General features: G+C 37.4%; 2 protein-coding genes across 3 annotated transcripts; both read left to right on the top strand.

Moving 5' to 3' along the window:
* The first annotated feature begins 9,275 nt into the window (after window positions 1-9,275).
* TAP46 (2A phosphatase associated protein of 46 kD) lies at window positions 9,276-11,971 on the top strand. Its single transcript, XM_078977403.1, has 9 exons — window positions 9,276-9,492; window positions 9,574-9,696; window positions 10,263-10,349; window positions 10,440-10,544; window positions 10,635-10,811; window positions 10,904-10,939; window positions 11,008-11,079; window positions 11,140-11,426; window positions 11,521-11,971. The coding sequence occupies exons 1-9, from the start codon at window positions 9,397-9,399 to the stop codon at window positions 11,777-11,779; spliced, it is 1,242 nt and encodes a 413-aa protein (XP_078833529.1). The 5' UTR covers window positions 9,276-9,396; the 3' UTR covers window positions 11,780-11,971.
* Window positions 11,972-12,392: 421 nt separating this feature from the next.
* LOC145028657 (protein DEFECTIVE IN MERISTEM SILENCING 3-like) lies at window positions 12,393-15,527 on the top strand. Of its 2 annotated transcripts, XM_078977401.1 has the most exons (8): window positions 12,393-12,614; window positions 13,094-13,298; window positions 13,506-13,736; window positions 13,832-13,946; window positions 14,055-14,277; window positions 14,343-14,846; window positions 14,917-15,136; window positions 15,226-15,527. In XM_078977401.1, exons 2-8 carry the CDS (start codon window positions 13,116-13,118, stop codon window positions 15,265-15,267), a joined length of 1,518 nt encoding a protein of 505 aa, XP_078833527.1. In that variant the 5' UTR covers window positions 12,393-12,614; window positions 13,094-13,115; the 3' UTR covers window positions 15,268-15,527. The 2 variants fall into 2 exon arrangements, with proteins under 2 accessions (XP_078833527.1, XP_078833528.1); XM_078977402.1 differs by lacking the exon at window positions 13,094-13,298.
* The last annotated feature ends 4,421 nt before the right edge of the window (window positions 15,528-19,948 follow it).

Genomic DNA, 19,948 nt, shown 5'->3' with positions numbered 1-19,948 from the left:
ATTATCTTTAATTAGATCAAGAATATAGTCATATATATCATAAAATCGAATTTATATTGATCTAACATGATAAGGTAATTATCCATATGCAAAAACAGCAAGAAATCCCGAGATAAGCATTATCTGACGAGTTGACTCGTCGAGTTAGGCATGGACTCGTCGAGTCTGCATGGACTCGGCAAGTTCAGCCATGGACTCGGCGAGTCCAGCCTCCACAATCCAAAAAATCAAAATTTTCAGTTATACAAAGCATCAATACAATTGAAACCAAGCTAGGCTCTGATACCACTGATGGGTTTTGGTCATAAGACATCCTATGTGCTCATACAAACCCTAAAGCTCGGATCTAAGTTTCTCTATTGTACATGCTTTAAATCCAAGACTATAAACCCTAATTCTAGCATACAAGTAATCATATTAATATGTAATTAGGTTTAAGATCATACCTTGATTGTTATGTAGCAATAACAATCCCAATTCTCCTTGTATTGACTTTGGAATGCTTAGAGTCACAAGTGTCACTCCTCTAATGGTTCACAAACACCATAAGCAAGAGGATGAAGAGGAGAGAGGTTGGAGGCTACCAAAAACGTGTAGAAACCCTTACAAGAAGCTTAGCCACGTTTTTGAGCCTTAAGGGGTCTTTATATAGTTGGGCTATTAGGGTTATCTAACAAGGAAACCCTAATTTGGATGCTTAAGCCCTAAGCAACCCATAGACTCCTTTAATTAAGCCCATGGACGATTTCCTTATGGGTTTCCCATTAGAATTCGTCCATCCCTTAATATAAGGCAATCCATGGCCCAAATTGCAATTATCTTATAACTACAATTCCAGTCCCTTAAGTTTAATTAATCTCTTTTAGTCACAAAACTAATTACCAATTAATTATTGACTAATATTAATTAAACAATATGATTTCTCCTTTAATATATTATTCTCATAATACATTAATAAATCATATTTAATCCTTACTCTCCATAATTCATCCTATCAAGTTGCTTTGGTGAAGGCAACCCAAAAGGACCATGCACCATCGGGTCAAGTACATACCAAAATAGTTATGGACTTAGACACTAATCCAACAGTTATGTCATGTTATATGGTTTTGATTCAAAGAACTGCATGCTAGAATAGGACTAAGGATCTAGGAGGATGCATTGTGTGCCTGATAAATGTTCTAAGAATTGCATGCTACTTAGGGCTAAGGATCTAGGAAGGATGCTTTATGTGCCTATTGTATGAGCTGTATGCTAGGACTGTTTAGTCAGCAGTAGGATGGCTTATGTAGGTTATGCCTGGCTTGGTTACTCAAGAGCGAATGTTGCTTGCTTTGTGCTATGGGGGTTCTGACCAGCTTTAATTAACTAAGGAACGGATATGTAACAGTATCTGCAAGCTAGTTAGGGGGAGGTGGTGGGGACTCCTAGTGCAAATGATGGCGGAGCGTAGGTTGGAGAGTGCCCTAGGGAAGCCTAGGATGAGGTCAGTGGAAAGGGTATCGGGAAAAAGGGGCTTGGTGAAGTCGAAGCAATTCTTGAGGAAAGTACGGATAGATGTGGAAGGTAGTATGGGCCCGTACTACTAAAAGAAGAGGATGCGTACTCGAATCAAGGAGGGACTAGATGGAACCGGGAAACTTTGAAAGTGTACGAGACCTCCAGAAAGTATATGTGACCCTGACTTTCTTATGTTATTGTTTCAAAATGGTGGTCACGTGATGTGGTCACATGGAGCAGGAGGTTCAGGATCCGGGTCAGGATCGGGCTCGGGGGCAGGATCCGAGCATGTGGATGATGGGTTACGCGAGTTCATTGCGTCCGAGATCACGAGGGGTATCCTTGATGCGACGTCGGTTATCTTTGGGTCGATCAAGGAGGGGATCATTGAGATGATGGGGGATCGCCTCAGGGCGTTCCGGAGTGACATGGCGACCAACCAGTCAGGACCACGCACATTGTTCACTCCTGTGAGCTTGGAAGAACTGAAAGGGTACTACCCTTTCCATAGATGATAAAATTTCAATCCATCAGTCAACCATCTACTTCCCATCCTATAGTGAAACCCTGAACTCTATCTACTTACAATCATTTGATAATAAAATTCTCTTGACACCTCCAATGACCTAACGACTCATGAAGCTTCGCAACCCATAGATCAAACAAAAGATGCAACTACCTCGAAATTACTGCTTATCCACACTTAACAATATTCCAAGACACAATAATTACCTATCAAGGACAATCTTACCACAATATTATTACAGAATGGGATTTCCAATTACATACCGGAGACTTCTTGCGGCTCGACTTTGACCTCCTAAGGAACGATGACCGCTGGAATCCAAATTCCTTCTGCCCTCAACGTAGGATAGTTGGACCTGAAATGACCTGGCTGGTGATAGAGAAAGCATATATGATCCTTCTTGCAATCCCATTGCACATGTCCCCTCTCCCCGCACTCGTAGCACCTGAATTTGTGACAAGAAAATCCGTGGGTCCCCCCACACTTGCCACACACCTCCGAACCATCTTGACCTCTAGTACCCAAGTCAGTTGTAACATCCCAAATTTTACAAGAAATTTTTTTGTTTTAATAAGTAATCCTATTACATATTCCATAAGTTTTCAAAACATTTGTTTCCAATTCACACTCATTACATCATTGTTGTGTTTTTATGAAATCATCAGAGAGTCCCCAAAACGTCCAAAAGAGAGGTAGAGTACACGTCACGCCATCACGCCTTGCCTTTGCCCTTAGGCTCCGAAGTACCTGCAACAATCAACAACCTGTAAGTGAAACGCTTAGTGAGTTTCCCAGAGCATACCACACACAATCACATATCTTGATAGCCATAAAGCTACACACATAACACATAAACCATGCATACATCAAACTTGTAATAGTACCATGGGCTACCCCACATGGTCTTTACCTAGGACTGCCATGGGCTAACCCACATGGTCTTACATCCAATGCCATGTGGCTACCCTACATGGTCTTCACCTAGGACTGCCATGGGCTACCCCACATGGTCTTACATCCAATGCCATGGGCTCCCCCTAGGGTCTTCATACAATATGCAATCACATAGAAAAGCAAACACGGAGTATCTAGCACATCTACTGTAATCACATAATGGGCCGGCCTTGGTTCCTTAGACCCATAGGTATAGTGAGAAGACTCACCTAACACGAATGCTGAGCTAATACTTTTCCGACTGGATATGCCCCACAAACAGCTCCAACTCAACTACCTAAAAGTGACATATAATACCCAGTCATTAACTTTAAAGTCCGCCCTACTCCACTTCAGTTAGGATCAAGTCAACAGTCCATGTTGACCCTAACTCGCCGAGTACAACTAGTGACTCGCGGAGTTTCCCGGGATAACATCTACTCGCCCAGTTCATACGGTCTTGACTGATAATTTAAGGTCCACTCGTCGGGTTTCCTTGCATGCCACTCGACACGTTTATGACCATCGAATCAATTGGGGAATCTTACTTGACTCGCTGAGTTGTTCCTTCAACTCGTCGAGTTCTAGGCAATCTTCATCCGACTCGCCGACTTGTTCATCCAACTCGTCGAGTTCATAGCAATGTTCATCGGGCTCACCAAGTTGTTCATCCAACTCGCCGAGTCCATGCGTGTCTTCATATGACTCATCGAGTCTCCCCCTGAGACTCGTCGAGTCCTATCAGATCTCGATCCATACAGACTCCTTGGAGCCATGCATTGCTTCCAAATTACAGATCTAGGCTCCTGAGGCATGCTTTTCACGTAAAGTTGCAAACTTTACGTGCATGCAAGGCTTTAAGGCCTTAAAATAGCAAATCTAAGATTGGGATTGAATCATACACTTGAGGGGAGGCTCATGCTAGGCTAAATGGATAACTTTATGCATCTTAAGGTCAAAAGGAGTCCAGATCTAAAGTTACAACTTCAGATCTTGGCTCAAACACAGAAGCCCTTTCCTAGAATCCATGCACAAAAGGGTTTTGGAAGGAAATGAGCCAAGGAACAACTTAATACCTTCTGAAATTGCTCCACAGAGGTAGATCTTGAATCCCCGTGAGTCCTTTGTTTCTTCTAACTTGTTTCCTCAAGTGCTCCCTTCACCAAATCCTTCCTTCAAGCTTAAATCACCAAGAACACACTCACACTCAAACCAGGGGTCTTTGGGAGGAAAAGAACTGTAAAGGGGAGGCTAGGGGAGGCTTATGACCCTTTAAATAGGGTGCAAGGCCCTGAAGTTTAGGGTTTCATCTGCCAGTATCTACTCGTCGAGTCCCATAGCGAACTCGGCGAGTAGATCATTAAACTTCACTGGCAAGCCCGCTACTACTCAACGAGTAGGGAGGCCAACTCACCGAGTAGGTACTAAAAAGACAACCAAAATTATCATTATTAATACCTGAGGATCAGGGCGTTACATCAGTAGTCTCTAACTCTTCGTCCTCTACTGAGATGTCCCTTATCCTCTTTCCTAGTTGTAACCCCACCAATGACACTCCCCTAATAGTCATCCCAATAACAACATCTCTCGTAGATTGCCAGGCTGCAACCTGCTCCTCAAACTTGGCGATCACCTTGGCGGTGACCCGGTCCACGACACCAAATAATCCTTCTCGCAAAATCTGAGAAACCTCCGCATAAATGATCTCCCATATCTGGGGCTGTGCATGGGTCGGTTTTGACCTAAAATCGAACCTAAACCAAAAATGATCGATTTCTAAAAATTTCAACCCAAACCAATGGGTTCGATTAATCGGTTTTCGGTTTTAAACTTCGGTTTCATGGATCGGTTTCGATTTTATAATGGAAACCAAATCTCAAACTTATTTCTTAAATTCCGTAAACTCATCCACTGTATAATGGTGAGGATAACTAATATTTACATATCACTAGCGATGTGGGACTCACGAGATAGTAAAAAGAAAGTGGATGGCCATCTTATATAGAAGCGAATGCTAGCTTAAGTTTTAGTAATGGGCGATGTAGGATAGAGTTAAGTCGCTGGCAAAATAAATCGAGAAAAATAAGGTTAGCAAGTTTCGAACTTGCACCATCTCCTACAATTGCCTAAGGCGTTAACCACTAGAACATCCTTCGTTTTGTGTTTATAGCCCCAGGACTACGTATATATACATATATAACTCACATAATACATATAATATATCAACATTCGGTTCAGTTCGATTCGGTTTCTTTCGGTTTTACCAAACCCAAAAACCGAACCCAAACCAAAAATATTAGTTTTTGAAAATTCTAAACCCAAACCGTTGGTTTATGCTTTAGTTTTGTTTTTTCGGGTTCGATTTTGTCGGCTTTTTGGTTTATGGGTTCGATTTTGCTCACCCCTGCCCGTATATGATCAATGGACAATGCCGACCTATCTTGGCCACTTGCTCCCGGTCCTGATCCGAATCTTGCTTCAAATCGTTTTGCCATCGCTAAACTGAACATATACCAGGAAGATATTAGATAATCTACATAAACGACGGGGAACCTAATCCCAACCAAACCCTAGGGGTTGTGACTTTCTTGCTATGCGTATGTGTCTTGTGCTTTCAATAGTACGGGCCCATACTATCTTCTACACCTACCCATGTTTGTCTAAAGTATCATCACAACGCCCTACAAACATAGTGAGCGCTCAATCCTCACTCCTAGAGGAATGCTAACTATCTTATCCTGGCCTACCGACCTCGCACAACCCACCCATCCACCAATTGCCACACGACCCTCCATTGGTGCCAGTTAACTATTGTATGAATACAATCACGTGTCGCACGACTTAAAAAATATTAGACTAAAAGATTTAATCCTACAATGGTTAGACTCAGACAAGAGTTGCGCAGTAGGACCAAATCCCTTACCTTAAGACCATTTAACCCATGTAACATGTGACTTAGAGTATTCACCCAATAGTTAGTTCATACACGAAAGAGTCACAAAACAATCAATGAGGTACTCTACATAAGATAAGGCATCAAATATCAGACATTTCTATCATACGATTCATTTCTCCATTCAGATGCTTTTTAAGCCATTCCAAAGCTCCATATTGCAGATCAAGCTTCCTAAGGCATGTTTATCACGTAAAGTTGCAAACTTTACGTGCATACAATGCTCTAAAGGCTTAGAATGTCGAATCCAAGCTTGTAATGGGGTTTAACTCACAAGAGAATGTTCATCCTAGCTAAAGATGGAGACTTTATAGACATATAGACTAAGGTAAATTCAGATATGAAGTTGAAACTTCAGATCATAGCCCATACCCAAGATGACTAACATAAATATTGTAGCACCTGGTTCCTGGTACGTAAATTTTATCTTAGTGTTTTTCATTTTTAGCCTTGGACTCGGCGAGTTGTAGGTCCCACTCGCCGAGCAGAGACGGGATCCGGAACACGTTTAAGTTGGCGACTCGGCGAGTCCATATTATGGACTCGACGAGTCCCCGCTGTCTGATGAAACCCTAAATTTCAAGGGTTTGCACCCTATTTAAACCCTTTTATCCGCCCCTAAGCTTGCCCCCTTCACCCCCAGAGCCTTATACTTCGTTCAAGCCTGTTCCTTGTGAGATTGAAGCATTTTGGTGTGTTTTCTTGAAGATTTGGAGAGGGAAGGGGAGTAGATCAAGAAAAGAAGAAGGCATGCATATTGGTGTTATCTCAGTGATTCCTTGAGGTATAACTCAGTTTCCCTCTGTTTTCATGCTTATTCTCCCTTGTAGCTCCATGAAAGTCCTTCTTGATCCTTTTTCCCAAGCTTGTTTGTGTCTTAGGGTTCGTAATAAGTTGTTTAGCCTCTAGATCTAGGCATGATTGAGCACCATGAGCCTGGATCTACTGCCTTTATGGAGCCATAGTGCATGAAAGCCCTGGATCTACTCTTTTGGTGAATTTTGAGCCCTAAAACCCTCATGGGTGTTTATTTACACGTAAATTTGGAAACTTTACGTGTAAACCAGGCCCTAGAAACCCAGATCTATGAATGGCATGGGTTAGATTCAAGCAGAACCGCGTGTATAGTATTTGCATGCGGCAGACTCGGTGAGTCGTTCATCTGACTCGGTGAGTCGAGTCGCAAGTCCCCGAGTTTTCCCCTTTTTCGTGTTTGCAGGTTGGAGTAGTGAGTCATAGGGTGTGACTCAGTGGGTTGGAAGCCAGACTCACTCATGTAGTAACTCGGCGAGTTCAAGGCAATCTTCTTGCCTCAAGAACGGACTCGTCGAGTTGTTCATACAACTCGGCGAGTCTCAGCATAGAGTGTTCTTTAGATGAGGACAAAATCGACGAGTTGTTCATACAACTCGGCGAGTAGAATGAAGAACGTTTGGTTATCAGCTTAGAAGGAAACTCATCGAGTCAATGCCAAACTCGACGAGTAGAGATGGGATAGTAATCAGACAAAGGGATAGGGACTCGGCGAGTTGACAAGCCAACGCGGCGAGTCGGGTCAACTGGAAGTTTACTTTGACTTTGACTCATGGTTTGGTTAAGGGTAAATGGTCAGTTTACCCTAAGGTCGGTTAGCAGTATTCGACTAAGTGTTTGGTGGGAATTGCAGCCGGAGGATTTTCGGAGTAGCGGCAGCAGACAGACCGTTCCCACACAGATCAGCAGCTACGAGCTGAGTTACCTTCCAGTAGCGGTGAGTCTATGGCCATAATGTCGACCCACCAGTAGGAGTTGTATGATAGATGATGGTCTCCGTGATATTCATCTAGGGTTGCTACTACCTGTGTTATGTTTATGTGCTAGTATGATATGATGCTATGTGATATGTGTTATGTGGTAGCAGTAGGGGTGAAATAGTCCCCAGTATTCGGTCGTAAGGATCGAAAGGGTAGGTCGGGCACCCAGATATGCCCGGCAGTATCCGGTCGCAAGGACCGAAGGGGTAGGTCGGATACCCAAATATGCTCGACAGTATCCGGTCGCAAGGACCGAAGGGGTAGGTCGAGCACCCAGAAATGCCCGACAATATATGTATGTTATGTGATTTTATGGTATGTGGTACAGTGGGGGAACTCACTAAACTTCGTGCTTACAGTTTTCATTTTTGGTTTCAGGTACCTCTTCTTCGAAGGGGAAGGAGCCGGCACGGTAGCGGTACATCACACGCATGCTTGTATTCCGCATTATGAGATCTTCCTGCGGATCTGTACTCTGACACTATTACGTTTTATTAAAATGTTTTCCGGACGTGCAATATCTTTGTGAAATGATATGAGCATTGAACGTTTTATTTCTAATGTTTTGCTAAATACATGTTATAAAAATGAAATTTTTGGCTCGTATTTTGGGATGTTACAAATATGCTAGAAAAGCCCTAATATTCAACATAATGAGATTTAGAAGGAAAGAAGGTCAATGTGATGACTTGTTACCTTCAAATTGATGCCAAGAAGCAGAAGAGTCAGATCCACTAGCTCTTCTTGCACTACTCCTCTTATACTTCAAGTATTCTCATTGCAAAACACCTTCCAAGCTTGAAAATCACACAAGAATGGAGCACACACACGAATTAGGGTTTCTGGACTCACAAGGGGCTGTAAGGGAGGCTAATGACCCTTTAAATAGGGTGCAAAACCTTAGAAATTAGGGTTTCATCTTCCAGCTCCAACTCATTGTGTTATATCTCCAACTCGACGAGTTGATAATTTAAAACACGTGGCCTCAAAAGTTTATACTCGACGAGTCAGGGCATCAACTCGTCGAGTAGACCTTTCAATATGAAAAATAAAGCTGTAAAAATTAATACCTGAGAATCGGAGCGTTACAATTGTGGTGTTGTTCGAGCTGTGAAGAGGGACAAAAAAGAGCAGAGATAATGATTGGTTAAAGGCTAAAATATTGTTTAACTTTTTTAAAATTTTAAAACATTTTAGGAATTTTCTTTTAAATCTAAAATGATAAACAAATAAAAGAAAATCAAAAAATAAATTATTAAGGACAAAATAGTTTTTTTTATGTCCGGAGGGATGAGGTGTGTAACTTTTAATAACACGAGACGGACCGAGTTAATTTTAAAATAGAAATTAAACATGTTTATTGACATATGCACGAGAGACGATTGTTGTAATTACTCATAATAGTATTTACTAATTTACTAAATAAATTTGTTAAGACTTAATGCTCTAACGAAAACCATCATCTAACGGTTGGGCTTGATTAAAACCCCATCTTAGTCTATGATCTGACGGTCATGACGATTTGTCAACAAAAGTCGGTGCTCGTACGGGAGAAAAACCCTGTTCTTCTTTCTTTTTTCGGATCTACGATTGCAGCGGGTTCTCACCCGATACCCTGCCATTTGCCCCTCTCTGTTTCCCTCTATCGCTCTATCACGAAACAACAACTGTATCTCAGTTTTGGATCGCCGATGGGTTCACTCAAAATGGAAGACATGTCTCTGCCGACGCTCTTCGAGCAGGCTCGTAAAATTCACCTTCTGGCAACCGACTCTGCCGTCGACAAGGTGTGTTTGTGTATACATGTATATTATTCTTCGAGTTTATTTACATGTGCATATTATGCGATCATAATTTGTTATTTATAGGAGGTGTTGAGAAAGGGCTGTGAAGCATTACAACAGTGCGAGGAAATGATTAGCAAATTAGGGTTGTTTTCAACTAACGAGACCAAGGAAGATATCAGCACTACAAATCTCAAATATATTCTGGTAATTACAAGCTTGTAATTCTCCTGTTTGTTATATAGATCGTTGAGAACTTATGTGTTTGTGTTCATTTATTATTGGGTAGATTTTATGTGATAGTTTGAGGTTAGCTTTAGGATCAGTTAAACAGGAAATGCTGTATCTTAGTCTTTTGGTTTTGTTATTTATCAATTTACACAAAGTTTCAGTATGAAAAGGATAGCCAACTTTTTTTGTGTTATGAAAAAGTCTTATGTAAACCTAATTGCATTCTGATGTATAGTGCAATACCTAGAGTGGGCGGATTAGAGTAAAAAGGTTAAAACGTAGCCTGGTATAAATTATATAATACAAAATGATTTGTGCGAAGTTGAGACTAATGGCTAAATGTTTGTCTTTGCTAGTGACAAACCTCTAGGACTGTGTTTAGCAAGTATTATATGGTTTTAACTATTATGACTCACTTTATTTGGTGCCCTTTGAATGCTAAAATCTTGTGTCAGTGTTAGAAGAGTCATTTTTATGTGGTGTATAAGTAAGATTCGAAGAGGTTATTAACTTGTAATGAATACGGCCTGTTATGGGAACAGGTGCCATTTTATCTTGCTGAATTGACAGAGAAGACTGGTGAGGAAGACAGGATAGAGATTTTGAAGGTTGCACAGGCCAAGTCAAAGGTATTGTTAATAACTTTAAGACATATACATATATACTTTCTGCAGTATTTTGCATACATACCTAACTTTGAAGGACATGTCTTTGTGTAGGAGTTTCTTTCATTCTGTGATGCAATGGAGCTTGTACCTGAAGATGAGTTGGAAACATCTGAACAAGGAGGTCAGAATAGTTTTGTAGATAGAAGGGCTAAGAAGGTAATATATTAAATTCCCTTGAAACTAACTACTGCTTTGAAGAATATTAAGGTGGTGTTGTAACAATTAACATAAGTTGGGTGATTGTAGATTGCTCGTTTCAAGCGCCAACGTGCTGCAGAGTCGAAGCTTTTAGAGTTAAAGGAACGCAAAGAACGACGTGGGCGTTCAACTAAAGCTGCAGCCCCACTGTCTACTCCTGTCAATGTCAATGATGTGCTAGATGATGATGACGATGATGCTGATGATGGTGAAGAGGAAAGGGAGGTGAGTTTTAGACTTTCGGTGCATGAATTCATGATTTGTTTGGGCTTCAGTTATCTTATATTATTATTGGTTGTTTTTTGGTAAATCTGTAGGCATGGCTTACAACAATCTCACTGTCTATCTGCAAGGTTGGTTTGTGTAGTTTTTGAGTAAGTTTCTTGTTTCCATTCTGATGAAACCATATGAATGATGACAGGCTCTTGATCTAATGGAAATGCTGAAGAAAGAGGAGGAAATGCTTTCTGCAATAAAGGAAAAGAAAGAGCAGGTATAAGTTGATGAGAAATGGAAAAAGATGATGATGATGTTGAGAGTTTGCATTTTGCAGGAAGGAGGAATTGAAATTTCAGAGGCTATACTCGAGGAACGTGCGAAAACTGTAGAAGATTGGCATCGAAATGCTGCTGCTCGTGCTCGATACATGAAACCAACAGCACCAATTACATGTGCTACTTTTGCTCAAGATGTTTTGGAGGGAAGGGCCAAAGTATCACAGCCACACGATCACAAGCACCAACAACCGCTCTTGTTTGGTCCGGCTAGTCTTGTGGGACCCGGTGGTGGTACCAGCCACAGGGAAAGGATTGCTGCACAGGTTTTCCAACCTGGTCACAGGTATCCTATTTGTAATCATTGCAATTACCAATTTTATTTTATATGAATATATTTATATTGATTGATTGATTGATTGTGATGATGGTGTGTTCAGAATGCCAACAATGAGCATAGAAGAAGCTGGGTTGAAGGAGATGGATATGATGAATAAATGGCAAGAGAGTACTGCTAAGATGATAGAAGAAGCCAATACTTCATGGCATAACGACAAGTGGAAGCCCAGAGCAGGTGGTGGTGGTGATGATGATGAGGAAGATGAAGATGAAGATGAAGATAGGGCAAGAGCTTTTGATGACTGGAAAGATGAGAACCCTCGAGGTGCAGGCAATTCAAAGCTCACTCCCTGTGGCTAGCTTTGCTTTTCTGAATACTGCTGTGCATCATGTCATTTTGTAATCATTTAAGGCCAGAGCATATGGAGATTGGTGGATAGATTATATATTTTTGCTATGTAGATTAATCATGAAGCAATAAACAGTATAAATGATTATGTTATGCATATCACAAAGTTGTCTGCTTTATACCACCAGTATTTCCAAGGAAAACCACCACTTTAGCTGGGCAGGCTCAATTCTCTTCATTTCTTTTTGAGGGCATTACTTAATAGGATCCGCAACTACACATTTCAATGGTCCCCATTGTACATGAACTCGCTTGATTTAGGTTTAGGCTCTCTAATGGAAAAAAAAAAAAAAAAAAACCCTCATTATTATTCACACTATAATACTTGATTTAGGTTTAGGCACTCCAACTTGACTCTATGGCTAATGCAATCAAATAAAAGTTTTTTTTAGACCTTGTTGTGGGTGATTGTAATCTTTGTTGATCGACTTAACATATTTTAAATATTATAAATTGGGGATCAATTCGGTAAAATGCAATAATTGGAAGTACTGAGAATGTCCGTTGAAAAAGTTGTAGAATCAGCTTTGTCCAACAGCTGTAATTGAAGGGAATCTTCGTAATTTACTCTTAGAAACTTGAAACACCCCCAGACCACCTATATGCAAAGCAAAGCAAAGCAAAGCAGTGCAAAAAGGGCAGTTGATGACGATGAACATGTCTTCAACTACAAAGTAACATATGCACATTCTGACTGTGCGTTCGAGATACACACAAATTGACAGTCTTCGCAACCCCGATTCGTTTCGATTTTCGAGCATCATCATGTTTTCACCTAACCAACAGGTATCGATTTTCCGTTAGGGCTCGCATTTCTTCTTGTTTGTTCAACGTAGTCGATACTTTTTTTTAATCTTCTGGAAAGATATTGAAATGTTTTCTAGGTTGAAATTTTGTGTAGGAGTGAGTATACGACAATTGCTTCGTTAATTAGTAGGATTGGTTCTGGGGGCTATATTTATTTTCTGAATTTTGTATCTCTTCATCTTCTCCTTCTTCTTCGTCTTCTTCCTTGAGAAGGGGAAAACTAGATTGTAGTCCCCCTCCTCCCTTTATCACCGCACACACACTCCCATTTTTCAAAATGTTTGACCGTTGAAATATATATATATATATATATATATATATATATATATATATATATATATATATATATATATATATATATATATATATATATATGTATATTACCTCCTTGGCTATAAATATAAATATATACGTAACCCTTCATTTTTTATTTTCACATCCTGTTCCTCCCCCCTCAGTATTCTCTCACACACAACACAAATGTCGTCGTCATCTTCTTCTTCATCATCGGATGACTGGGTGATGAAGGCAACAATGTTTGCCGCAACAATGGTAAAAGAAACAATCAACATGTTGGTTGATGAAGCCGAAAGTTCACGTAAAAGAAGAAAAAAATCTGCTTTATGCAGAGATGGTGAAGCTGCACAGAGACATGATCATCTTGTACGTATAATTGTTTGATAAATTAAATTTTAACTATGCATTCAAAATTAAAGTTAAAAAAGTTAGTGAGGGGAAGTGCATGCTTCATATACAAGTGAAAGTGGGAATGCAAAACAGCTTGTAGTTGTAAAGGAGAACAGGTGTGAGATGAAATTGTTTCATCCAGATTTAGAATGAATATTGAGAAACATTTCTTCTTACTTTCAGATGCCAGCAGTACATGCACAAGCAAAGCTGTTAAGTGTACAAGTTCCTTCACCTTCACCTTCACCTTCACCAACGCCAACCAACTATGCTGCTGCTGCTGCTCAGAATGACTCATACTCACACTCACCTTATGCTGCTGCTAATGCCATCCATGGAATGCCAAACCCAAACCCAAACCCAAACCCAAACCCTGCATTTTCTCATGCAGAATCACTCGTCTCTTCTTCAAAGGTCGTAAATTCCCATCTTTTAATCAGTTTTTATCAATATCATGGTGGAATATTTTTTTGTATCTCAACACTTATGCTGCTTATTTATCTGTGCAGAAGCTTGAGGATGAACTGCTTTTGCTAGGACGGAATATAAAAGATCATGAAGAAAACATTGAATATCTAAAGACTCAAATAAGCAGCTTAGATGACCAGATTACAGATATTCAAGGTTTTTTTTTTTTTCTTTAAATAGCCATATGTGTTCAGTATCCCCTTTTCTTTTTTTAAAAAAAAAAAAAAAAAAAATTGTTTCTCATGTCATGTAAATATCTGTTAGTTACTCTTGGAAAGAAACATTCATCAAGCCCACATATGACAGAAGATAAGGATCTCTCTGAGAAGGCAACAGTTGAACATATAATGCAGCATCATAATTCAGCTGCTTCCATTGTATGCCAATTCAAGTATCATAGCGCTCATGATGATCCTCCAACTGCTATTAAAGATGTTGTAGGTGTTGTTGCAACTCTTGGAAAAGTTTATGATGATAAACTTAGCAGGTTAGTTGCATTGTAAATATAGTTTTCTAGATGCTTGATTGATATGAAACTTGTATGGATGGCAGGCTTCTATCCGAGTACCTTGGGGTGGATACCATGTTAGCATTAGTTTGCGTGACGTATGATGATGGTGTTAAAGCTCTTGAAACTTATGACACAGAGGGCGCTGTAAGTAAAAGCTGTGGGATTTATGGGGTTGGAGCTTCCATGGAAGGCAGATTCAATGTGATCTGTCTTGAAAATCTGAGACCATATGTAGGGGAGTTTATGGCTGATGACCCACAAAGGAGGCTTGCTCTTGTGAAACCAAAGCTACCGAATGACAGATCTCCACCAGGGTTTCTAGGGTTTGCTGTAAATATGATCCATATTGATATTCCGCATCTGTCCTCTCTCACAAGCAATGGATATGGTCTTAGAGAGACTCTTTTTTATAGTCTCTTGTCAAGGCTGCAAGTTTACAGAAGCAGAGCACATATGCTGCAGGCACTCCCTTGTATATCTGATGGAGCCATATCACTTGATGGTGGGATGATAAGGAGCAACGGTGTCTTTGTTTTTGGCAATCGGTAAGAAATTAGATACTTATTTGTTTCTTGTGTGTGAAAATTGAAATTATTAGTTTGGTTCATCTGATAGGGAGAAGGAGGTGGATGTTAGATTTGCAATAAGCAGTTATCTGCCTGAGAATTTGGTTGAAATTGAAAAGAAGTTGAAGGAGTTGAAATGGGAAAAGGAAACTCTGGTGGAAACACTGCAGATTGAAGAACCAATCTTGGCAAATATTCGCTACACTTTTGAATTTAAGAAGCAAGATTTTGTCAGGTTCATGGCCCAATGCTCACCCTATGCTATGCAGGTAAATCAAGACCCTTCTTTCCTATTTGACCATTTCAAGATCTTTAATTCTTCATCTCCATAAAAATTTCTTTTTCAAATGTTATGTAGTACCCAGTTCCAGCAACTCCAAGAAGATCAACGCCTAGATGATAACATCATCTGGTGTGCTGATTGCTGAAGATTTTAGTTTGGTGTCATTAAAATTGTGGGTTAGGTTATGCAAGTCGGTTTATAGTTTATGATTTTGTGTGTGTGTGTGTGTGATAAAGGGCAGCCAAGTAGTGATTATTATTTAGTTTGTTGTTTAACATACATCTGATTGAAGCATGTTTCTGCATAGGACAACATGTTGTACATTGGTGGACCCAAAAAAAATTCTAAAAGGATTTCCCAGTGGTTTTTTCAAACAAGATTTCCTCTTTTTTTTTTTTTTTTTTTTTTTTATGGAAAATTAACTAATTTAACCACTTTTTAATGTGTATTTGAAAAAAATAACCCAATTTTTTTTGTTTGCAAAATTAACCATTTTGTCAGGTATGAGGCATTCCCGGACCAAGAAAAAAACATTTTTTTGACTGACTCTGGAATAACATTCTCGATTCCAGACCAAAATTCCGGAATATGAACAGTACTCCAGAATGCCTAATTCCGGACTAGAATTTTGGATTTCGAAAAAAGAAAAAACTCTGGAATTTTAAGAACAAGTTCGAAACCGGTAGAATAATTCCGGAATTTCAAGAATTTTTTTTTTTTTTTTATTTTTTATTTTTTTTTTATTTTTTAATAATTTCACAAAAAATTAAACAAACATAATAGTATGAACTATATACAATATAAATGCTTAAAATTAGACATTTTATTAGAAAACGATGATCATAAACATTACGAAATGTAGCGTTTGGAATCCCAAAAAAACAAAATAATTTCTTTGAAAATGATTTTTTTTTTGAAAAAAGATGACAATATTCTGGTATGATCAGTTAGGCATTCCGGTAAAAATGGTTATTTTCAAAATTTGAAAAAACATTGTTATTTTTTTAAAGCCTCGTTTATAATGGTTAGTTTACTTAATTTTTTATTTATTTTATTATAATGAAAATATCAACATAATAATAAGGTCTTATTTTTTACATTTATTCCAATAACCTAAAAAGTTAAAACCAAAATTGGTCTCCTTTACTGGTTACTCAATTAAGCAAATGTAAAAAAACACAAGTTTTTTACCTTTTTGATTTTGATGCTATTAAATTTTTTTAATTTGATCATCATTTTTTTTTTCAATTTTGTTTAGTTTTGATATTTTTTCAGTTAGTGAATGCAATATGATGTGACATTTTTTTGATGGTGTGACGCTGACATGACATGATGACATATCAGTGTTAAAATTGAAAAAAAAAAAAACAAAAGTAACGATTTTTGTGAAAACCATAATGTGTATCAAAAAAAAATAAAAAAATTAATGCCCTTTGTTACATTTACCGGTAAAAAAAGTACAATCAATATTATGGATAAAAATATTGCCTTGAAAATGAGATTATCAAATGAAACATGGCTACCAAAATACATACAAAAGCCTTAGTTCTAGGAAGTGTTAACCTAGGTCCCTCCTTCGTAACAACCCGAGTTATATCCTTTTTTTACCAACCTTCCATTTGAAGCACTAAACCATCATACTCAAACCACTTGTGCGAGTTGCATTGCCATTGGCATCTCATGAAACATTCATCTTCTGATACTTGACAACATCTAAAAGTGTTGTCCTCTAATATTCTCCTGCCCCCTATCAATTACATACATTAACTCTTTGTACATGGGGTTATTGCTCATGTGCAAGGGGGTTCAAAGGGTTAATGCATATATATGGTTTATTCATTATTCGGATAAAATCAACATTTCAGGATACTCATTAATATTATAAAAGTTTTACATAAACGTAGAGAGTAAACGAGCAACAAACTGTGTAGCAACCTTCTTTTTGGATGACAAAACTAATTCTTTTTAAAAACATTCATAGATCTTGGAGTCATAACACTACTATGCATGACATGTTGGTCTCTGTTGAGGAGTTCCACAAGGAAACCAAAAATATCAAATGCAAAAGATATAAACGTGTGTTGATTGTCCATACACATTTTCTTATGTTTTATCATTTTGCATGATGCAACTTTTAAAACAACTTGCCCCATAGTGAAAACACCACATCCCAAGCCCACAAGAAGGGAGTCCCTGTTAGATCTACACATGCATGCTTCTTTCTAGCCCATCAAAAAAAACTAAAATATCAGCTGGTTTAAATGTTGATTTTCTTTCCAATTGGTTAGTTAGAAAGTTCACAAGTGCCTCTTTCTTATCAGAAATCTTGACACACCTAAATATATCGAAAATAATATCCCTAACCCTAACTAAATAGTGTCGGTGCTTGAAACTCGGGAGCTCTCTACAATGAACTTCATGCTCCCCAAAGGAGTCTAAGCATGACCTTGCAATAAATAGGGCATTTCTCTAATTATACAATTTAGATTAAACTATATGGTTCAAATATTCGTATCTTTGAATTGGTTATAACTGAAACCGAGTTATTGTTTTGGATCCCGGATTGGTTTTGGTTGCGAAATAAGAACCGAATAGTCCAATCAAACCAAATGATATGTATTTTTATTTATTTTGTGCTTTTGATATACATTTATTTAGTTATTAAGCTATTATCAGTGTTTTTTTAAAATTAATTAGAAGTCATAATTAGTATAAGTTTTAATTCGCACATTAACCATTTGCTTTTATTTCTCTCACCCCAGTTCATTAAGATGTCATCACATGAAAAGTTTTTGGATTTAAACTTTAAAAATCTAGCTTATTTTACATATATATATATATATATATATATATATATATATATATATATATATATTAAATTTATCTTTCCTTAGCTACAGTATACTGCTTCTATTTTTTATTTTCCTAGTTTTATCTTTACCTTCTTCATTCTATTAATTTTTCTCTTATTCCCCTTCTATTTTACTTCGTTCTTTTATTTTTTTTCTTTTTCCCTTCCTTTTACCAACATGGATGACAAAACTTTCTTTTTTATTCGTGTCTTTTCCCCTTTTGTTTGGTGTCCACGTGTTACTTTCTTCTTTTCCCCTTTTGCTCTTCGTTCAACGTCCAACGCTGTTTCTTTTCGTCATTCTGATGGGGGTGATGGATTGCACGATGACATCTTCAATTTGATATAAGTAAAGTTAAACCAATAGATGTTCTTCCACCTATCCTCTGTCCATTTGTTTACATCTTTCTATTTCTAACCAAATGATATGATCATATATTGTAAAGTTTTGATATAAGCATTTTGTTTTAGTGATTAAAGATGTATACTTAAATTCTGAATGTGTTTTTGTTTATATATGTAGCTTTAAGTATCCAACATATATGTTTTAAAAAGAGAATAGATCTCAATTTATTTCTACTTTATTTCATTTTAGGCATCATACTTTCATAGTGAACCAACTATAGCATCCTAGTTCCATGACGAACGATTGATAAACGATGACACCATCTTTTACATAATGTCTTAAGTCGCTTTTTTTTATATTAGCGGCAAATCCGACCCCCGCGAAACCGGGTTTCCTATCTAGTTAATGTTAAAATTATATATTCTTTTTAAATTTGTTTGAATTTTTGAAAACCAGATAGCAAAAACTGATCCAATCGAATTTTAGTTTGGTTGGTTTGGATTGAATTTTAATAGAGTTTGGACTATTTAGATTCATGTTATTATTTATTTATTTATTTATTTTTGAATCTTGAATAACGAATAGCAAAAACCGATCTAATTGAATTATAGTTTTGTTGGTTTGGATCAGATTTTTAAATTAGTTTGGACTATTTAGATTCATGTTTTTTTTGAATCTTGAAAACCGAATAGTAAAAAAATGATTAAACGGAGTTATAGTTTGGTTGGTTCGGGTCGAATTTTAATATAGTTTGGACTATTTAGATTTATGTTTTAAAAACCAAAATCAATTTGGATTCATTTGTTTGAATTGGATCGTACCGATCCATTCAAACGAACATCCTAGCATGTAATTGATAGGGATTATTGCTCATCTATGGGTGCAACTGTAATGGTCACCGGTTAAAATTGAATATAATTGAAAAATACAATGTTCGAAGTGGAAATAAAACAAAGTATCAAAATCGAAAATGTACAATCTTAATGTCTTTTGTAACATTTTCCCTTTCAATTCTAACATTTTGTTATAAACCTTACAAAAAAAAAAAAAAATCCAGTTTAATATCCGTAGGACATTTAGTTACTTTCTATATTTGATGTTGTTATTAAAGAGAATTATAAAAAAAACATAAACATATTAAACTAATATAAAAATATGTATAAAAATATATTAACTAATATACAAAAGTAAATAAAACCATTGCATTTATAATCTGAGAAAAATCTTGAATATATCCAATAATATATCCGATTATCCATAATACTAATGTAATAAGGACTACGGAGGAAAAATGAGATCCTTCATGGTTTGAGTTAATCATCTATTAGGTTTGTCCATCAAATATTTTGTTTACTTTTTGAATTTTATAGATATTTTATATATTATATTTCACAAAAAAAATCATATTAAATAATAATATATATTTTTTTCTAAACAAAATTATTTGAAGTCTTCTACGTGTTTGAATATGTTATAGAATATATCTTAAACAACCTAACTTACAATCCTCATTCCTCTACAAATAGTTTTCTTAGTTTTAGTTGATAAGTCATTCAATCCAGTTTCATCTAATTAAAATAACCTTTATTTTGTGGTAGTTT

Source organism: Lactuca saligna, chromosome 2, assembly GCF_052625555.1.
Source record: "Lactuca saligna cultivar CGN05327 chromosome 2, ASM5262555v1, whole genome shotgun sequence".
In the NCBI taxonomy this organism is placed as follows: domain Eukaryota; kingdom Viridiplantae; phylum Streptophyta; class Magnoliopsida; order Asterales; family Asteraceae; genus Lactuca; species Lactuca saligna.
This window is presented reverse-complemented; position numbering and strand designations above follow the sequence as displayed.

What these genes read in the sequence shown, in the direction of transcription:
- TAP46 (XM_078977403.1), top strand. Translation starts at nt 9,397, where the DNA reads ATGGGTTCACTCAAAATGGAAGACATGTCTCTGCCGACGCTCTTCGAG. An exon ending in TTGCACAGGCCAAGTCAAAG is followed by an intron (nt 10,350 to 10,439) that starts GTATTGTTAATA and finishes GTCTTTGTGTAG; the next exon opens with GAGTTTCTTTCATTCTGTGA. An exon ending in TAAAGGAAAAGAAAGAGCAG is followed by an intron (nt 11,080 to 11,139) that starts GTATAAGTTGAT and finishes TGCATTTTGCAG; the next exon opens with GAAGGAGGAATTGAAATTTC.
- LOC145028657 (XM_078977401.1), top strand. Translation starts at nt 13,116, where the DNA reads ATGTCGTCGTCATCTTCTTCTTCATCATCGGATGACTGGGTGATGAAG. An exon ending in TATGATGATAAACTTAGCAG is followed by an intron (nt 14,278 to 14,342) that starts GTTAGTTGCATT and finishes TATGGATGGCAG; the next exon opens with GCTTCTATCCGAGTACCTTG. An exon ending in GCTCACCCTATGCTATGCAG is followed by an intron (nt 15,137 to 15,225) that starts GTAAATCAAGAC and finishes AATGTTATGTAG; the next exon opens with TACCCAGTTCCAGCAACTCC.